This window comes from Tamandua tetradactyla, chromosome 16, assembly GCF_023851605.1.
Source record: "Tamandua tetradactyla isolate mTamTet1 chromosome 16, mTamTet1.pri, whole genome shotgun sequence".
In the NCBI taxonomy this organism is placed as follows: Eukaryota; Metazoa; Chordata; class Mammalia; order Pilosa; family Myrmecophagidae; genus Tamandua; species Tamandua tetradactyla.
This window is the reverse complement of record NC_135342.1, coordinates 32,597,983-32,616,728: the sequence shown is the minus strand read 5'-3', so window position 1 is coordinate 32,616,728 and position 18,746 is coordinate 32,597,983. Positions and strand designations below refer to the sequence as shown.

At 38.7% G+C, this 18,746-nt stretch overlaps 1 protein-coding gene and 1 pseudogene across 1 annotated transcript in view; one reads left to right on the top strand and one right to left on the bottom strand.

Annotated features, from left to right (window-relative positions):
• The window catches only part of LOC143658412 (uncharacterized), a 180,724-nt gene extending 162,530 nt beyond the window's left edge, over window positions 1-18,194 (bottom strand). The window contains exons 1-2 of the mRNA XM_077130485.1: window positions 17,970-18,194; window positions 17,670-17,868 (exon numbers count right to left, since the gene is read on the bottom strand). Coding sequence (XP_076986600.1) covers window positions 17,670-17,868; window positions 17,970-18,194 — 424 coding nt within the window. The remainder of the gene's footprint in view (window positions 1-17,669; window positions 17,869-17,969) is intronic.
• Window positions 13,151-13,882, top strand: LOC143660244 (lysine-rich coiled-coil protein 1 pseudogene; annotated as a pseudogene).
• Window positions 18,195-18,746: the final 552 nt, after the last annotated feature.

Below are 18,746 nucleotides of genomic sequence, written 5' to 3'. Positions count from 1 at the left end.
CTTGATATATCCCAGAATAATTTGAGCAGAGAATAGAAAAAGTATTTGCAAAGTCCCCTTGAGGGACTGGAGAGAAAGGGGCAAATATTCAATTTCCCCAACTGGGGAATTCCTGATATTCTCACGGGCAGTGGGGACAACCAATTCAATAGACTGAGCCCTCAATCTTGGGGTTCACCCCTATATAGCATATTTCTGCAAAGGATAAAATAAGCCTACTGATAATTAGGCCTAAGGGTCATCCCTCAGAGAACTTCTTTTGTTGCTCAGATGTGGCTTCTCTCTCTCCAAGCCAACTTAGCAGGTGAACTCACTGCCCTGTCCCCTACGTGGGACATGACTCTCAGGGGTGCAACTATCCCTGGTAATATGGGACCTGACTCCCAAGGATGAGCTGGGACTCAACATTATGAGAATGAGAAAGCCTTCTGGACCAAAAGGGAGAAAAGAAATATAAGACAAAATAAAGTTTCAGTGGCTGAGAGATTTCAAACAGAGTTGAGAGGTTATCCTGAAGTTATTCTTATGCATCATATAGACATCCCTTTTTAGTTTATGGTATATTGGAGTGGCTAGAGAGAAGTACCTGAAACTGTTGAACTGTGTTTCAGTAGCCTTGATTCTTGAAGAAGACTGTGTAACTATATAGCTTTTACAATGTGACTGTGAGATTGTGAAAATCTTGTGTCTGATGTTCCTTTTATTCAGAGTATGGACAAATCAGTTTTTAAAAAAAGGATTAAAAATAAATAATGGGGGAAATAAAGGCTAAAAAAATTGATAGATTGAAATACTGTGGGTCAATGAAGGGGGTAAGGCATATGGGACATATGAGTTCTTTTTTTTTCTTTTTCTAGAGTGATACAATTGTTCTAAAAATGATCATTGTGAAGAATACATAACTATGTGATGATATTGAGTCACTGATCGTATAATGTGGCTGGACTGTAGGTACGTGGATATCTCTCAATAAAAATATTTTTTTTAAAAAAAAGAGAAAAAATCCTTGAAAAATGAAGGACATTTTCAGGTAAAATAGATTGAAAATAAAACAAAATGAAAAGGCTTCAACTACAAAGCTTTTAGAAGAAACATGGGAGAATATTTTCACAAACTGGGGATAGGCAAAGATTTCTTCAAACACCATCTCTCTTGAGCAATGCCTCTGAGAAGGCTAAAGAAGATGGGAGGTAATCCACAAGAGGAAGTGTTTTTTTAAAGTAGAGTAAGTGTATCCAAAGTAAAAAGCGGGGAGACACAAGCATTAAGTAGATGTAGTAGAGACACACTCTTTTCATTGAACATGAGAACATCTAATAAAAATGTTCTCATGACTAGGAGGTATTTGAAGTTGCAGAGAAAAGGAGAAGTTGTTAAAGAAACATAAAGGAGAAATCCATTGCTTTCTTCCCTCAACTGTGAGCCCAGAAAAATTTAGCCATTTCAAGTACCTTCTGCTTTCAATATACCACCTAATGAAAAGGATTCTTATGCATCATACTTGGTGTGTATACTTAATTTTTACCATAAGATTACAGAAGTGATGAACATTCCTTACATAAAGTAATTACACTGTATTTCCCACTCACACTGCCCTCAAATGCACAGGTTAGTAGCTATCGCACTAAAATGGCCCTTAGTACACATCAAACTCATTGAGGTTAGTCTCTTTTAAGGAGGTAAACCTAATAATCTGTGTGAATGAAATCATGTTCCAACTTCCCTGTAAATTAAGAACAAAACTATGATTTAATACCAAGTAAATTTTAAATATTAGAACTTAAAACATCTTGTTTGCATAAACTACGTAACTGTCTGGATATTCAGTAGAAAATAATGTAGCTTTCAGCATCAATCATGACAGGTTCATTTCCTCCCTGTTTCTATTGCTCTTTCCTAAACAAAGTATGAACAAGTTCATAAATATAATTCTTCTGAGTGAGATTCTTTCCAGTCTTTTGATGTTGAAGGCAGAGGACCAAGGTGCTCTAAGCAATAGCTAAGGAACTATGTGTATGCTCCTCCCCTTCTTCCCATATACACACAAGACTGGGAGTAAATATACCTGAAGACAATGTGGTTCAGCAGAAACTGCACCAGATCAAGAATTTCAAGTTGACCAGGATGGCAGTATAAGATGCTCCAAGCTAAGGCCAATGATGGAAATCCTTTGGTAATGGACGGTGGTGATGGCAGCACAATATTATTACAATTATTCTGTTACCATATACACAATCAACAGCACTGAAAATATACAGAACCTGATTAAAAGATGAAATGTTAGATTGTGTATATGGTAACAGAATAAAAATGTAAAACAAAAACCAAAATCCATGGAACTATACTATACAGTGAACCAATTATTTAATTAATATTTTAACTAATAGTATAAAAATGTGCTGACACCAATTGTAACAAATACCCCACACTGATCCAAGGAGTTGGTAGTGAGGCAGTGTACAGGAATCCTGTATTTTATGCACAATTACTCTGTAAACCCACAACTTCTCTAATAAAGAAAAAAGTTAAAAAAAAAAATTAAAAGATGCTCCAGTTTGCCTTTCCCTCACAGAATCTTTGGACAAGTAGCAAAAACAGGCAGAGCCATCTACTTCAAAATTCCAAAAACCAGTTAAAGGGTTGCAGTGATTGGACTAGTACCGAATGAAGAAAATGTAAACTTTTAAACAGTGGGGAGGGTAGGCCATGGTGGCTCAGCAGGCAGAGTTCTCGCCTGCCATGATGGAGACAGGGGTTCGGTTCCTGGTGTCTACCAATGCAAAAAAAAAAAGGTGGGGAAAGCTTGTGGTTCCCCCTGCTGATCGCTGTCCCATCCCCTTCCAGGTGCCTTGTGGAGCCAGCCTGTGCGACTATTGTGGGGCCCTGATCCAGTTCTGAAGGGAGCAGAGTAACATCCATGTGCATACTGGGGTGCCTTGAAAGTTGGCGCCAATCTATGCGAGTAGCCTTAACCATCGAACCAGAACACACATCTCTCCACAGAACTTACCCTGCAGACAGAAGCAGCTTGCGCATAACTAATGCAAAAATGTAAAAAAAAAAAAAAACCTGATACATGCAACATGGTTGAATCTTGAATACATCACATTGAGTAAAATAAGCCAAAAGGACAAATACTGTATGATCTCACTGATATGAAATTCTTAGAATAACCAAATCCACAGTCAGAAACTAGAAAATAGGTTACTAGCAGCAGGGTTGGGACTAGGAGTTAATGCTTAAATGGTAGAGTTTCTGCTTGGGGTGATAGAAAAGTTTTGATAATGGATAGTAGTGATGGTAGCACAATATTGTGAATGTAATTAACACCAATTAATTGCATAACTGAAAGTGGATAAAATGGAAAAATTTAGGATGTACATGTTACTAGAATAAAATTTTTTTAAAACCACCATAGAACTGCACAGCACAGAGTAAACCCTAATGTCAACTACAAACTATAGGTAACAGTATAATTGTAATAATATTGTTTCACTAATTGTAACAAAGGTACCACATTAATGCAATATGTTTATAACAAGGAAAACTATATGGAGGGGTATACGGAAAGTCTATTCCTGCATCATTTTTCTGTAAACATATAACTGCTCTAATATAAAAAGAGAAAGAAAAAAATCAGTTGGGCATATCTGTATAGCTCTATTTCTGGGTTCTTTATTCTATCCCATGGATCTGCGTGTTCATCCCTCTGCCAATATCAAGCTGTCTATATTACTGTAATTACATAATAGACCTTACTATCAGAGTAGAGTGGTTTCTCCCACTTCATTCTTCTTTTTCAAAGTTGTTTTAGGTATTCTAGAGCCTGCATCTTTCAATATTTAAATTTTAAATAAGCTTGCCTATGTCTCCAAAAAAAAAACCCTCACTGGAATTTTAGTAGGTATTGCATTTAAGCCTATGGATAAATCTGGGAGGAAACTGATATCTTTGCCATGGTGAGTTTCCCAGTTAATATCCTCCTTTTACAAATGAGGTCCTGAAATTCAGAGATACTCAGCATATTACATGAGGTCACAACGGCAGAGCTGTGCAGAATCCAGGTCTTCCTGGCTATAAATTCAAAGGATTCTTTCTGTCATTCAGTTGACAAAGTTGGGCACTCAGTCCCTAAGATAGACTCCTGCTCACTATCCCTAATCCCGCTCCATCCAATCACTGCCCCATCACTCCATTTATTTCCTTCCAAAATTATTTTATAATTATATATTTTATCAAGTCATACGTTCTATCAGTGTAGGGACCTTATCCGTCTTGTTCACTGCTGAATCCCCAGCACCAACTGCATTATCTGGAACATAGAAAGCATGCAATAAAAAGAAAAAGAAAGAATGAACAAATGAGAAATTTCTGGAGCATAGGACATGTTCAAAGGTCTCAAAACAGAGCATGCCTAGGACTCACAGCTAAATAGGGCATTAGACATTAATAGACTTTTGAGACTCATTGTTGGATCTGGAAATCAACCCAAGGTTACTGTCTTTCTTTAAGACAGGTTCCAGAAAACATGGTATCCTAAATTCTTTGCATCATCACATCATGTCTGGCTTCAGGGAAATTCAATTCTGTGTTCCTTTTGAAAATCTTTGGCTTATAGAAGATATCCTTGATGTTTTCTAGCATACAGCTTCATTTGTCTTTACTTTTACTACCAAATTAAGATAGACGCACTTGCACATACACACACACACACATACATCCTTGTTAAGGACCTATCATTTGCAAATTATTAGTTTGAGATAGTGAGGCATAGAAAAAGAAACGATTTAAAAAAAAAAAGAATTTGACAGCAGGGACCCTGGCTTAAGTTGTAGGACCCTGGCCTACAAGTTGGGGGTGGGGTAGCAGACAATGAGCAAAGAGAGAAAGATTTAACAGTCCAATATAATAAAATATCATCACAAGGTAGCAGAAAGTTTGTTTCCAAATTATATATGAACAAATTATTTGCTATAGAAATTCACAGGAAGGAAAACAGCTAAAGGTAGGCTGGAAAGGAAAGACTTCAGGGAAGACAGAAGACAAATTTGAATGAACTCCTGAAGAATGAGTAGAAATGAGAATGAGAAGAGTTAGAAAAACATAAAGAACGAAAAAAGTCATGAAAATCACATGTTACAGAAGAGAGCTGGCTTAGTGAATAAAATGAAAGAAGACTCTACACAGGATGGTGTTATGTCAATGGGGGTTGCCAACAACAGTTTCTGAATGAACATCTCCATGACGTTCACTGCTACACATACCTTGTTTAATTGGAAGAGACTTCAGATATACAAATCACAGGTTGGCAAATGCAAGTTCTGTCTCACATTGAGGCTAAAGAGGACAGGGCTCTATTCAGTCCACATTCACTGGACAGGCAGGTACCTTTCATTCTCCTACCACAATACCTACATCCAGACAAAATACACAGCATCTCTAAACCAACCCACTCTGTTCCAGTCACATCTATATGTTAATTTTTTATGAGATCTATGAGCATTATGTAAAGATCCTGATGGTGTTTTTACCCTCCCCTTGTACCTAACAACAGTATTCATGCTATCAGGTCCTAAACTTTTGAGCTTCAAATCCTTTGGCTTTGCCTTTCTTTGACTGTAACAACAGTGGTCATCTCTTTACAGCTGAGACAAAGTCCAATTATTTGCATCTTGCCCCTACTCTACCTTTGAGGGCCTCATCCTCTGGGGCAAATGCTCCAAAAAGAAGAATGCTGAAACACTGTTGCTATATATTGACAACAAAGTTGTGTCTACTCCTTAAAGCCTGGTAAGCATAAGGCCAAGTCCACACAGCTCTGAAGGTCTATAAAGCAGTATCTTGAGAAAGAAGTTTAAATCTCTCTCATTCCTATTCTGTGTTCAGCATAAAATGCATCCACCAGCAGAAAATTGGGAGACCATAACTCTAAGACTTCAGGTTACCTTTATTTTATTAAACACTCTGAAAGGTATAAATAGTCCATGACAAATCTTCCTGCCCAAATGTTACCAATATCTTCTATTATCTCCAAATGAAATTCCTTAAGGGGAAAGAAATCTCCCAAATATTTTTTTCAGGATATCTTATATGCCAGGTGCTCTACTAAGCATTTTTCATACATTATTCATTCAATCTTCACAACGTTCTTCTAGGTAGGCACCATCCCCATTTTATGGATGAGCAAAGGCTGAAGAAGGTTAAGTAAGTCAGCCAAGGTAACCCAGAGGGCAAGTAATGGACCCAATATTCCAGCCCTGCCCATCCTCACTGTGCTACTCAGTCCACTCTTCCCGGCATGTTATTCAGGCTCTGGACAGTCTGGCATCAAACTGCTTTTCCAATCTATTATACAGTTTCATATCTTGTATTCTGTTATAGATAAATTCTACCCCAAGATAAACATCCAATAGAAATATGTATTCATGTTCATCAGAAGGCAGGCGCAACAAAGCTTATAGCAGCGCTACCCATATCACCCACAAAAATAAAACCCAAATGTCCATCTACAATACAAGGGACAAACAAATATTTATAAAAGGTGATTTAATTTGCTAATGCTGCCAGAATGCAATATACCAGAAATACATTGGCTTTTATAAAGGGGATTTATTAAGTTACAAGTTTACAGTTTTAAGTCCATAAAAATGTACAACCTAAGGTATGCAGAGAAAGATACCTTGCCTCGAGAAAGGCCAGCTGGATCTAGAACACCTCTGTCAGCTTGGAAGGCAGATGGCTGGTGTCTGATGGTCCTTTGGCTTCTCATTTCAAACAGCTTCCTTGGGGGCATTTTCCTTCTGCATCTCCAAGTGTCTGTGTCTGTACCACCTCTGAGCTTTTTCCAAAATGGTTCCCTCTTAAAGGACTCTAGTAAGTAGATTAAGACCCATCTTGAATGGGCAGAAACACAGCTCACGGAAACCACCTAATTAAAAGGTCCCAACCACAATTGGGTAGGTCACATCTCCATGGAAACAATTTAATCAAAAAGATCCCACCCTATGTAAACCTCCCTGGCAACATGGGACAGAAATTCTGGGATGAGCTGGGACTCAGAATCAAGGGACTGAGAACATCTTCTCAACCAAAAGGGGGAAGAGAGAAATGACACAAAATAAAGTGTCAGTGGCTGAGAGATTTCAAATAGAGTCGAGAGGTTATCCTGGAGGTTATTCTTATGCATTATATAAATATCCCCTTTTTAGTTTAAGGTGTTTTAGAGTGGCTAGAGGGAAGTACCTGACACTGTGGAGCTGTATTCCAGTAGCCATGTTTCTTGAAGATAATTGTATAAAGATATAGCTTTTACAGTATGACTAAGTGACTGTGAAAACCTTGTGTCTGATGCTCCTTTTATCTATGGTATGGACAGATAAGTAAAAAAATATGGATAAGAAATAAATAATAGGGGGAACAAAGGTTAAAATAAATTGAGTAGATTGAAATACCAGTGGTCAATGAGAGGGAGGGGTAAGGGGTATGGCATGTATGCATTTTTCCTTTTTTCTTTTTTATTTCTTTTGCTGGGGAGATGCAAATGTTCAAAAAAATGATCATGGTGATGAATACACAACTATGTGATGATATTGTGTATACCACTGATTGTACACCATGCATAGAATGTTTGTCTGTCAAGAATGTTTGTATGTTTGTTTGTTAAGGTTTACAGCAAAAGTATATATTTTTTTAATTATCCCACCCTAAACAATAGGTGTGCCTCCACAAGGGTGGCTTAAGATTGAAAGAACACGGCTTTTCTTGGGTACACAACAGTCTCTAACCAGCATTCAAAGAAAATATAAATAGGAGCGAGAATGAACAAACTCCAACTACATGCAACATGTATGAATCTCACAAACATAATGTTGAGTGATAGAAGCAGGACTCACAAAGCTACATACTCTATGATTCCACTTATGTGAAGCTCAAAAATAAATGAAAGTTACCAAGCATATTAGAAGCTAGGACACAGGTTATCTGGCCAGGGGTGGGGCAGCTGATATGACTGGAAGGGAGCTGATGCCTTGGCACAAATCAAGGCAATGGCACCAAACTCTACTAGAGTCGTTGTATTCTTTACTCACATTGAAAATAAAAATTCAGTTGCACTTAAGAATGTTCCTGATGAAGCAGTAAAAATTAACTTTGTTAAATCTTGATCCTCGAGTACATACTTTTAAAAACATTTCAATATAATATTCAATATGTAACTGTACTTATTGGTTTGAAACTGTTAAGTACCCCAGAAAAGCCATGTGCTTTTTCCTAATCCAATCTTGTGAGGGCAGATTGTTTACGTTAATTGTTTCCACGAGGATGTGAAACACCCAATTGTGGTCAGGACCTTTTTGATTAGATGGAGATGTGACTCCACCCATTCAAGGTGAGTCTTAATTAGTTTACTGGAGTCTTTAAGAGAACTCATGAAGAGGGAAAAAGCTCAGAGGCCACAACAATGACAGAGAAGTTTGGAGATGGAGAAAGAAAACACCCCCAGGGAAACTGAAACTAGAAGCCAAAGGACCAGCAATACCAGCCATCTGCCTTCCCAGCTGATAGAGGTGTTCAGATGCCATCAGCCTTTTTTAAGTCAAGGCATCTTTCTCTGAGTGCCTTAGTTTGGACATTATGCCTTAGAACTGTAAACTTGTAATATAATAAATTCCCTTTACAAAAGCCAACCCATTTCTTATATGTTGCATTACAGCAGCAATAGTAAAGTAAAACAGTGACTAAATAGGAATGTGCATGAAGCACTTCTATTACATACTGAAGTTCAATGGTTGTCTCGAGTAAAAAGTATTTGGGCAATCATTTGAAGTGTGAGCTGACCTAGCCACTCTTCTGATGGAACACCATTTTTATTTGAAGGAATGTTTGACAAACTCCAGTTACTCACTCTTGGATATTTGTCACACAATTTCTTAAAAATCAACTGAATCTATCACTGCAAGGAAAACAACTGAAAATATTTGTCGGCAATGATAAAATCCAAGCCTTCAGCCAAAATTATTTTGGAATACTTATAGTTAACACAACGAGTCTGAGAGTTTTCTAATACTTAAAGACTTTTCTGATAAGTCAGTGAAAATGAAAAGACAACTCACAAAATGGGAGGCAATGTTTGCAATCATATATCTGACAAGGGACTTATATCCAAAATTATAAAGAACTCTTACAACCCAACAATAAAAAGACAAATAACACATTTTTTTAATGGGCAAAGAATTTAAATAGCCATTTCTCAAAAAAAGATAGGCAAATGGCCAACAAACACATGAAAAGATGTTCAACATCATTAGTCCAGCAAAGAAAGGCAAATAAAACACAAAAGGTACCATTTTGCACCCACTAGGATAGCTAAAATAAAGAAACGCAGGCAATAACAAGTGCTGGTAGAATGTGGAAAAATTGGAACCCTCACACATTGTTGGTGAGAACGTAAAATGGTGCAGCCACTTTGGAAAACAGTTTGACAGTTCTTCAAAATGCTAAACATGGAGTTACCAGATGACTCAGCAGTTACATTCCTAGGTATATCTCCAAGAGAAATGAAAACATATGTCCACAAAAAAAAACCTTATACCAAATGTTAATAGCAGTATTATTCATAATATCTAAAAAGTAGAAATAACCCAAATGTCCCTCAAATGATGAATGGGTAAAAGCAATGTAGTATGCAATATTACTCAACAATTTAAAAGAATGAAGTACTGATATATGCTACAACATGGAGGAACTTTTAGAACATAATACTATCTGAAAAAAAAATCAGTCCATTTATATGAAATATCTAAAATAGATAACTCCATATAGATAGAAAAATTAGTGGTTGAAGGTAAGAACAGAGAGTAACTGCTAATATGTACGGAATTTCATTTTCTGGTGTTGAAAGTGTTCCAAAATTAGATTGTGGTAATGGTAGCACAACTCTATGACTACTGTTCTAGTTTGCTAGCTGCTGAAATATAATGTACCAGAAACAGAATGGCCTTTAAAAAGGGGAATTTAATTAGCGCTAGTTTACAGTTCTAAGGCTGAGAAAATGTCCCAATTAAAACAAGTCTATAGAAATGTCCAATCAAAGGCATCCAGAGAAAGATACCTTGGTTCAAGAAGGCCGATAAAGTTCACGGTTTCTTTCTCAAGTGGAAGGGCACATGGTGACCGCAGTCAGAGTTTCTCTCTCATCTGGAAAGGCACATGATGAACACGGTCAGGATTCCTCTCTCATCTGGAAGGGCACATGGCAAACACAGCATCATCTGCTAGCTTCTTGGGCTTCCTGTTTCATGAAGCACCCTAGGAGGCATTTTCCTTCTTCATCTCCAAAGGTCACTGGCTGGTGGACTCTGCTTCTTGTGGCTATGCTGTTCTGCTCTGCTCTCTCTGAATCTCTTATTCTCCAAAATGTTTCCTTTTTTATAGGACTACAGAAACTTATCGAGACCCACTCAAATGGGTGGAGACATGGCATCACCTAATCCAGCTTAACAACCACTCTTCGGTTGTTAAAATGTGATTAAATCACATCTCCAGGGAGATAATCTGATTACAGTTTCAAACACACAGTACTGAATAGGGATTATTCTGCCTTTACAAAATGGGATTTAGATTAAAACATGGTTTTTCTAGGGGACATACATCTTTTCAAACCAGCACAACTACAGTAAAAGCCACTGAGCTGGATACTTTAATGGTATGTGAAATACACCTCAATAAGGCTGTAAAATAAAAATTCTGACACTATGATAATACCATAACAATTAGAGTTTGTTTAAAATAAATAAATAAACAAACAAACAGGTTTCCAGGCCACTGGTTATAGCTGGTTGACCCCATTTTGATCTAATAGTCTACCAATACCTTTAAGCTTCTCATTTTAGAACATCTTTGGCATCCAGTACTTCAAAGTCTACATTGTTTCTTACTTTTTATTCTTCCACATGCCCTCCTCTAATCTGTACAGCAAACCACTTTCTTTAAAGTCAGAATTCCCTCTATTTGTAAAATGAGCTCACTACCAACCAATAACTCACAAGCCATACACACTCACCCCCAATAACAATAAATGAAAGATATCATCTGGGCTACAGTCATCTGAGGGCTTGATTTGAGCGGAAGGATCTACTTTTAAGCTCATTCATGTGGTATCAACATGAGACCTCAGTTTCTCATCACAAGGTTCTCCCCACAGGCTGCTGGCGTTTCCGCATGTCACATCAGTTGGCTTCTCCAGAGAAGTGATTCGGGAAAGAGCAAGGAGGATGCCTTTGATGACCCAGTTTCTGCAGCGTACAACCTCGTTTTTACTTTACTCCATTTGTTAGAAACAACACAACAGCAGGACGCTAGAATGTTCATAGGAGTTTTACTCACAATAGTGCAAAAATTGGAAACAGCTCAGGCATCCATCAACAGGAGAATAAACTGCGGTATAGTCATACAACAGAAACCCACTCAGCAACAAAGTGGAATGAATTGCTGCAATGCACAACAGCATAGATGAATCACAAAACATTATGCGGAGTGAGAAAAGCCAGTCACAAAACAGTTTGTAGTATATATTCTCATTCATCTGAAAGTTTAGAATAGGCAAAACCAATAGTGACAGAAATCAGAGTTGTGGTGCTTTTGCAGCAGAGGTTGACTGGGAAAAGAAATAGGAAACTCCCTAGGGATACTGGAAATACTCTATAATTTGATAGGGCTGTGAGTTATAGCTGACAAAAGTGATTAGATATTACACTATATGTGTATAGATATCCATATTTTTCACTATATGTTAATTATGCCTTAATTAGGGCAAAAAAATCAAATTTATCATGCCTCCTCCAAATCTTCACCTCCTTTTCCCACACATCATTCTTAGTTAACACATCACCACCTATTTAATATTTCTCAAACCCAACTCATCTTAGACTTCTTCCTCTTCCTGCCACCTTCATCCAGTCTATTGCCAAGTCCTCTGGAGTCCATTTCCTAAACAACTCTCAAATCTGTCTTATTCACATTACTAAATACCCAGATTTAGTTCACATCCCTTGACAAATGGACTTACCTTACCTATAATTGGACTTACCTTTCCCTAAAGCCTCTACAATACCAGCAGAGTGATCTTCATAAAATTCCAAACTTGCTATGTCACTCCCTCCCTAAAAATGCTTCAATAGAATCATACTTTTTATAAGAGATCACCTAAACTCCCAGCAGAATAACACACCAAGAAGCTATGTGGTCTAGTCTGTAAGCATGTATGTATAAGGGAGTTCATGTCCAAAGTAGTCTGGTCCCCAATTAGAGGCCTAGTTAACCTCATTTCCTCTCTGATGAATTATGTGTTTACGTTTCAGGTTCAGATGTGATAACCTAGAACTTATGATCATCTCAGTGCAGTAACAGCTAAACAGCCTTCTCCTTCCCCATCTCATTGAAAGGAATTTCCATCTCCAGCCACCAAGACTCAAAACCTGAAGGTACCAGCACTTGCCTGTCCTACCCATTCAGCCTCAAAAGCATCCACTGTGGCTGACTGGTTGCCTATCTCCTACTGTCAGGACCATGTCACCTCTCTTTAAGATCATGGCCAGGTTCCTCCACTTTAATGCCACTTAGAAAATTTATATCCAAAACAACAACCTATAGGACTCAGATTTTCACCTGGCCATTCCCGCTTTCCTCGCCATAACTATTATGTAAATTGAATTTTCATATTACCAACTTCAAAAAGATTTGCTAAAAGAGGCCTCCTCGTTCCATCTCACCTGCTTGGTGGTGGCGGCAGCAGTTGTCCCTGCCTCCCCACCTCCACCCCAGCTAGCTTCCTGGCCTGTGGCATTGGCAAGGAGGGGGACAGTAGTTTGTAGATGCCTGCCCTTGCCTCGGAGAAGATGCCTTTGTGAAGTATGTGGAATAGTACTACAGTTTGTACCACAAAGGATTTCATAGGAGGTGAATGGGAGTGAAGTATTGGACACTAACAGATTTTGTAATCTCTGCATCATGATTTTTGGCTTCCCAGATGTGGCACAGTCTCACTATGTAGAGAAAGTTTATGCTAAAAACTGAAGCACTTAATGGGCAAATATGACGCGATTATTCCACCAAGTTCTCAGCCTGATAAAGAGAGTCCCTTGTTGTCAACCTAATGAAGTATTCAAAGAAAACACATGACACTTTTCAAGACAAACTTGAAGATTATATCAAAGTGCAGAAAGCCAGAAGCTTAGAACCAAGGACTTGTTTCAGAAAGATGAGAGAGGACTATTTAGAAACCTATGGGTGCAAAGAAGAGGTTAACTCCAGACCCAGACATAGAATGTTTGAGCAAAGATTCCCATCTGGAACTGCCCAGAGTTAGGGACCATCATACAATGTTTCACAAACAGTGGAAAACCAGTTATCACAGGGCTCCCAGCTTATGACAACAGACGCCTCTCTGAGCTTCTGCCAGCTCCCCAGGGCCTACTCAGAAAAGCCTGTACACCTGAACGTTAGTCAGCAAGAATATAATTGTGGCTTCTACAATGTAGAATCTGGAGTTTACAAGCACCACTCCTTAGAAAACAATACAAATTCCCATTAAGCAATCACAAACAGACACATCAGAAGAATAAAATGTACAAGGAAGACAGAGGAAAACATACGAGGAAAAAAAAGTTATGAGGAAATGGATTTAGACAAACACAAGAGCATTCAAAGAAAGAAAGCAGAGATGGAAACAGTATCTGTTCAGGAAAGCTTAAGAATTGAAAGGAGAAAAAACCCGACATGTAGCCTCTAAGAAAAAAAAAAACATAAGCACAGAAAAGAGAAAAAGGAACAAGGCCAAAAAAGGGCAAAGGAAGAAATTTGGGACCAGTCTATCCTCGGATTTTGAAGCTATTTATCTGGTTCTTCCAAAGTTGAATTGAAAAAAAGTAGTTGAGGGAATTGGTTTCATGAAGTTTGTGTTCACATCACTTTTCTTATATGACTAGGTACTTCAACCTCTAACAAAGGCTGAGTAAATGGAAAGTACTTAGTATGCTTGCTCCCAAACACAGAAATTACTTTTCTTCATTTACTAAAAGTATTATTATTACATTTTTCTTACATTGTGTAATTTCCCTTAATGAGGGTGGTTCTTCTTTTACTCACCAAATTGCATGACAGTGGAATTGCTTTCCCTTGGGAAGCCATTTATTATAAATTGGAGGATTAATAGGCTTGGCAGAATCTATTTCTTGATTGGGTTTTAGTTTTGGTGGGGTATTTTTATGTTTACTGGTTTTCTCTACTGAAGCAATTTAGATTGTTTTTCTTCTTTTTTAGATCTAATTTGCAGTATATTTTCTAGGCTGGAAAGTAGAAAATGAGATACATTTTAATATTAAGCTTAGATAACATATAGTTTTAAAAGTTATCAAAGAGTCCTGATACAAAATCAGTTTATAGTCTTGAAAAGTTCTAATTTCTGCAAAAAAAAAAATTAGCTAAAATAATGACAGCTATTTTAGTGACCAAATCAATTGTGCATTTTTTTTTTTGATTCACTTCTATCTCAAAGTTAGCATCAGAAACTGGTATTACACCAAAACAAAAGGTGGTTTTCTCCTATTGAAAACATTCAAGTAAAGCCTGAACTGATTTTGTTGGGGACGATATTTATAAAAGAAATGTCTAGGGCATGGAAAGTTGAGTGACATTACCACAAAGATACCTCCTAACTAGGGCACAATGATTGCACTTCTTTCTAATATTCAAGTGGCACCTGTTCCATCAGAGGTAGAGTCTACGTCACCCTCCTTAAATTTAGTGTGAGTGCTTTGGTCAATAGAATGCTGTAAAAGTGATGCCATGCCAGCTTCCAGGCCCAGGCTTTACCTGACAGGCAACTTCCATTCCTTGCCTCTTGAAACACTTGCTCCTAGACCCCTCAGCAACCATGTAAGAACTACCCTGAGACCACCATGCTAAAGACACACAAAATGTCCATCGATAGGAGAATAAACTATCGGCATAGTCATATACAAAGGGAGATCCTGAGACTACATGAATAGAAAGAGATGTCCAGCCAGCCCCTTACTGAGGTCTCAGACGTCATAGAGTGTAAATCAACCTTCCTGTGTTCTATATGAATTCCCATTCCAAAAAATCTAAGAGAGGATAACAAAATGATTGTTGTTTTAACTCACTAAGTTTTGGGATAGTTTGTTACCAGCAATAGATATCCATAACAATAACACTTAATAAAATTATAAGTTTTAAACTGAATTCATCATTCTATAGAAATATATTGCAAATGAGAAGAATCTGATTATACTTTTCAGTTATCTTTATGAAATTATAAAGTAAATCTATCAGGTAGAAAACAAAAATAAAACTGGTGAGTTTAAATGTGGTTTCAAAAAAGAGAATTAGAGTTTAAATATTGGAATACTGTATTTCATTCTTCAGAATGCACATCAGAGCAAACATGTCAAAATTCAGCTTTTGGCTTACTCCTAAGTTAACACTTTGGCACACCCCTTTTCAAACAAAGTGTTTCATTTATTTATTCAAGGAATATTTGTAGGATCTATGTCAGGCTCCATCCTAGATGCTAGACAGGTCATTTCAGCCCTCTGATAGCTTACAACAGGTGGTAAATAGATAAAAGAGAAAATCAATAACAGTTGAGCTCAGAATAAGAAAAATCATCTCAGCAGACAAAGTATAGACATACGCAGTAGTGGTGAGAGAACAGGCCTAGGCTTCCTGGGGTTTAGGGAATAAGCCCAAAACTGGCAGCCAGGAACTCAATTCCTATGGGTAAAGGAGTCTTGCTCTGTGCAACGCTACAGTCCCAAGCCAAACTTAAGGCTTGCAGCCCCTTCCCCTTGAAAAGGGGCTGTAAAGGACAGCTGACCACGCACGCAGGCAAAAGAGCCTTGACTTCACAGGAAGCTGTGGGCCTGGGGAAGTGAGGTAAGAACAGAAAATCCAAGCCACACTGAATCTGAGTTTTCCCAATAAGATCACAGAGTAAGAGCAGAAAAAATGTACAACACAGACTGAACTCTAATATGAACTATGGATTATAGTTAATAGTAGCATTCTAATAATATTGGTTCACCAATTGTAACAAATGTACCACACTAAAGCAAAATGTTAATAATAGGGAAAACTGTGGGGAATACAGAAACTGTATTTTCATCATTTGCATACTTTTTCCACAAATCTACAATGTCTATAATATAGATATATACATATGCATATATATGTATTTTTTTTTTAATGCCATGAGGAGATCTAGTTCTGGGCTGGGTATGGGTGGGAGATGTGATGGCAATTATAAAACCACTAGATTGGAGGGAAAGTGAAAACTATACATAAAACCATACATTTATCCCTGACAAACAAACTTATACTACTGAAATTAAATACAACCAGAACCTCTGAAATCTACCTAAAATGTTTTGCCTACATAGAAGAAGAGCTATAGTACTATATTGTAAGGAAAGTTTGAGTTCTGGTTTATCTACTGAGATTTTTTACTTTTGTTCCTAAAGTGTTCAACAATTGCTACAGCGGAAAACCAAAACTCAGCAAAGCAGCCTCCCAAACATAAAGAGAAGTCTAAGTGGTCATAGCCACTCACTAGTGTATTAACTGACCAGCAGCCAGAGGACTGTGGGGCCAGCCTGAAGTGAGGGTGAGTCTCCTCTTTAAGGGGAGCCACTATAACTCTGAGGAATGGAACAAAAGTCACAATAAAATTGCAGGTATTCTCACATACAGATTTGGCTATTTTAAGACAAAATGAAAGGAGTGTTTTGAATCACAATACATTCACTGTTCATAACTTGGTCTCAAGTAAACTAAGAATTCCCTAACAAGGCCTTTCAAATTCAGGTATAAACGGAACACAACAATGGGTTACTGTGGCTCACTTTTGACTCGCCTATGGGAAATTCGTATGCCAAAGCAAGCATTTTATTCTTAAAAAAAAAAAAAAAAGCAATTGAAGTAAATGAAATAAATACCTAACCACAGTTTGAAAAGACACTGGCCTGGAGGCAGGACTGAACAGTTCCGAAGAGCACCAGCCGTGAAGCCAAACTACTGCGATTTGGATCTTGAGTCTGCCACCTAACAGCTGTGAAATCTTTGGCAGCTGACTTTGTTCAAAACCTGTTATCTCAAGATGTCCTATTTTACACTGGCCCTCACATATTACATTTTGAGGAGGTCTACGCAAACGAAACTGGGTGGTAGAAAATACTTTGATAAGAAAATGCTGTATTTGTTTTGCATCGAGGAAAAAAATACGAAAACTTTCCATTAAGGTGATAATCTAATTAGGTGCCACTAAGAGCTCTCTTGCATTTTCAGATGGAACTGAGGAATTTCTTTACTTTTTAAACAGGTTATCTTTCACAAACTCGGTGAAGAACAAATGCATTTAAACCGAAACTCCTCACTCAAAAAGAAGCATGCACGTAACTACTGCATCTGTTTTTCAATCTTGTGTGCGAGGATGCCCGGAGCGCCTCGGGCGGTAGCCGCCCCACTCAACGACGGAACTGCGGGGTTCGGTCCTAACTAAGAGGAGGGAACCTGGGGGTAAGCGGCCTGCCTCACATTCCTGCAATCTACCCCATCCAAATAACTCCCGGCGTTGGCAACCACCGGGTCGCACTCACCTGACGGTGGTCCTGCAGCTGTGCCTCCTTGAAGCCGCCCAGACCTGGGGCAGGAGGGGCGGCGGGAGGGAGGGGGGTAGTGGACGCGCACGGGGCGGAGCCAAGTCCCTGGCCACGCCCGCTGGGCCTTGGGGGAGTGTTTCCCCTCTCTGGCCCCCACCCCCGCCTCACTGCGCCTGCGTCCAAAGCAAGGGGTAGGCTGGGAGACGGCAGTGTCAGGTTGTTGGTGTTTTTGTGGGTAACCTGCCCCGCGGATCAGGTGGCCGCGCGGGAATCTGCCTGCTGCTGTTCCCTCCACACCTGCTCCCGCCCTCTGAGCTTCCCAGCTTTCCCGGGCCCTGCGATAGTCGCTCGCGCGCAACGTTTTGCCTCCTTGCTCGGGATCCCAGTCTCCTTCCACCTGCTAGTTCTGTTAGATTGACCCAGACGATCTGGTGCTCTCTTCAAGTACAGAACGATATATAAAGCTGCTGACACCTCCTCTCTGTCTACTGTGTATGGGACACCACGCTGATTAACATTCATTGTGACATTTAATCCCTTCTGCAATTGAATAACTGAAACGGGAGTTAAGGGACTGCCTTATGGTCACAAAGCGGAAAATACGCTAGAGCTTGAAGCTGATTGCAGGCTGCTCGCTACCATTCCACCTTGCATGTCGCACAAGTGCTTAGCCAGGTACCAGGTACAGGTATTAAGTAAAGTGCTTAGCTTTACTTAAATTTTCACCACATGTGCGCTTCCACCTCCTAGCCCCATCCCCTTTTTAAAAAAAACAGCTTGATTGAGATATTAACAAACAAAATACCTGCACATATTTAAAGTATACAATTGTATTTTCTTACATCTCTGAAGCCGTCACCACGATCAAGAGAATGAACATATCCACCACCTCTCAAAGTTTTCTTCTACCCCTTTGTATCCCTCTCTCAGTCCCTCCCTCCCATAATTACTCCCCAAATAACCATGAGTCTGCTTTTCATCAATGTGATTTAGTTTGCATTTTTATGGAATTTTATATTAGTGGAATCAAATACAATGTACTGTTTAGGGAGCTGGAGCTTAATAATTTTGAGA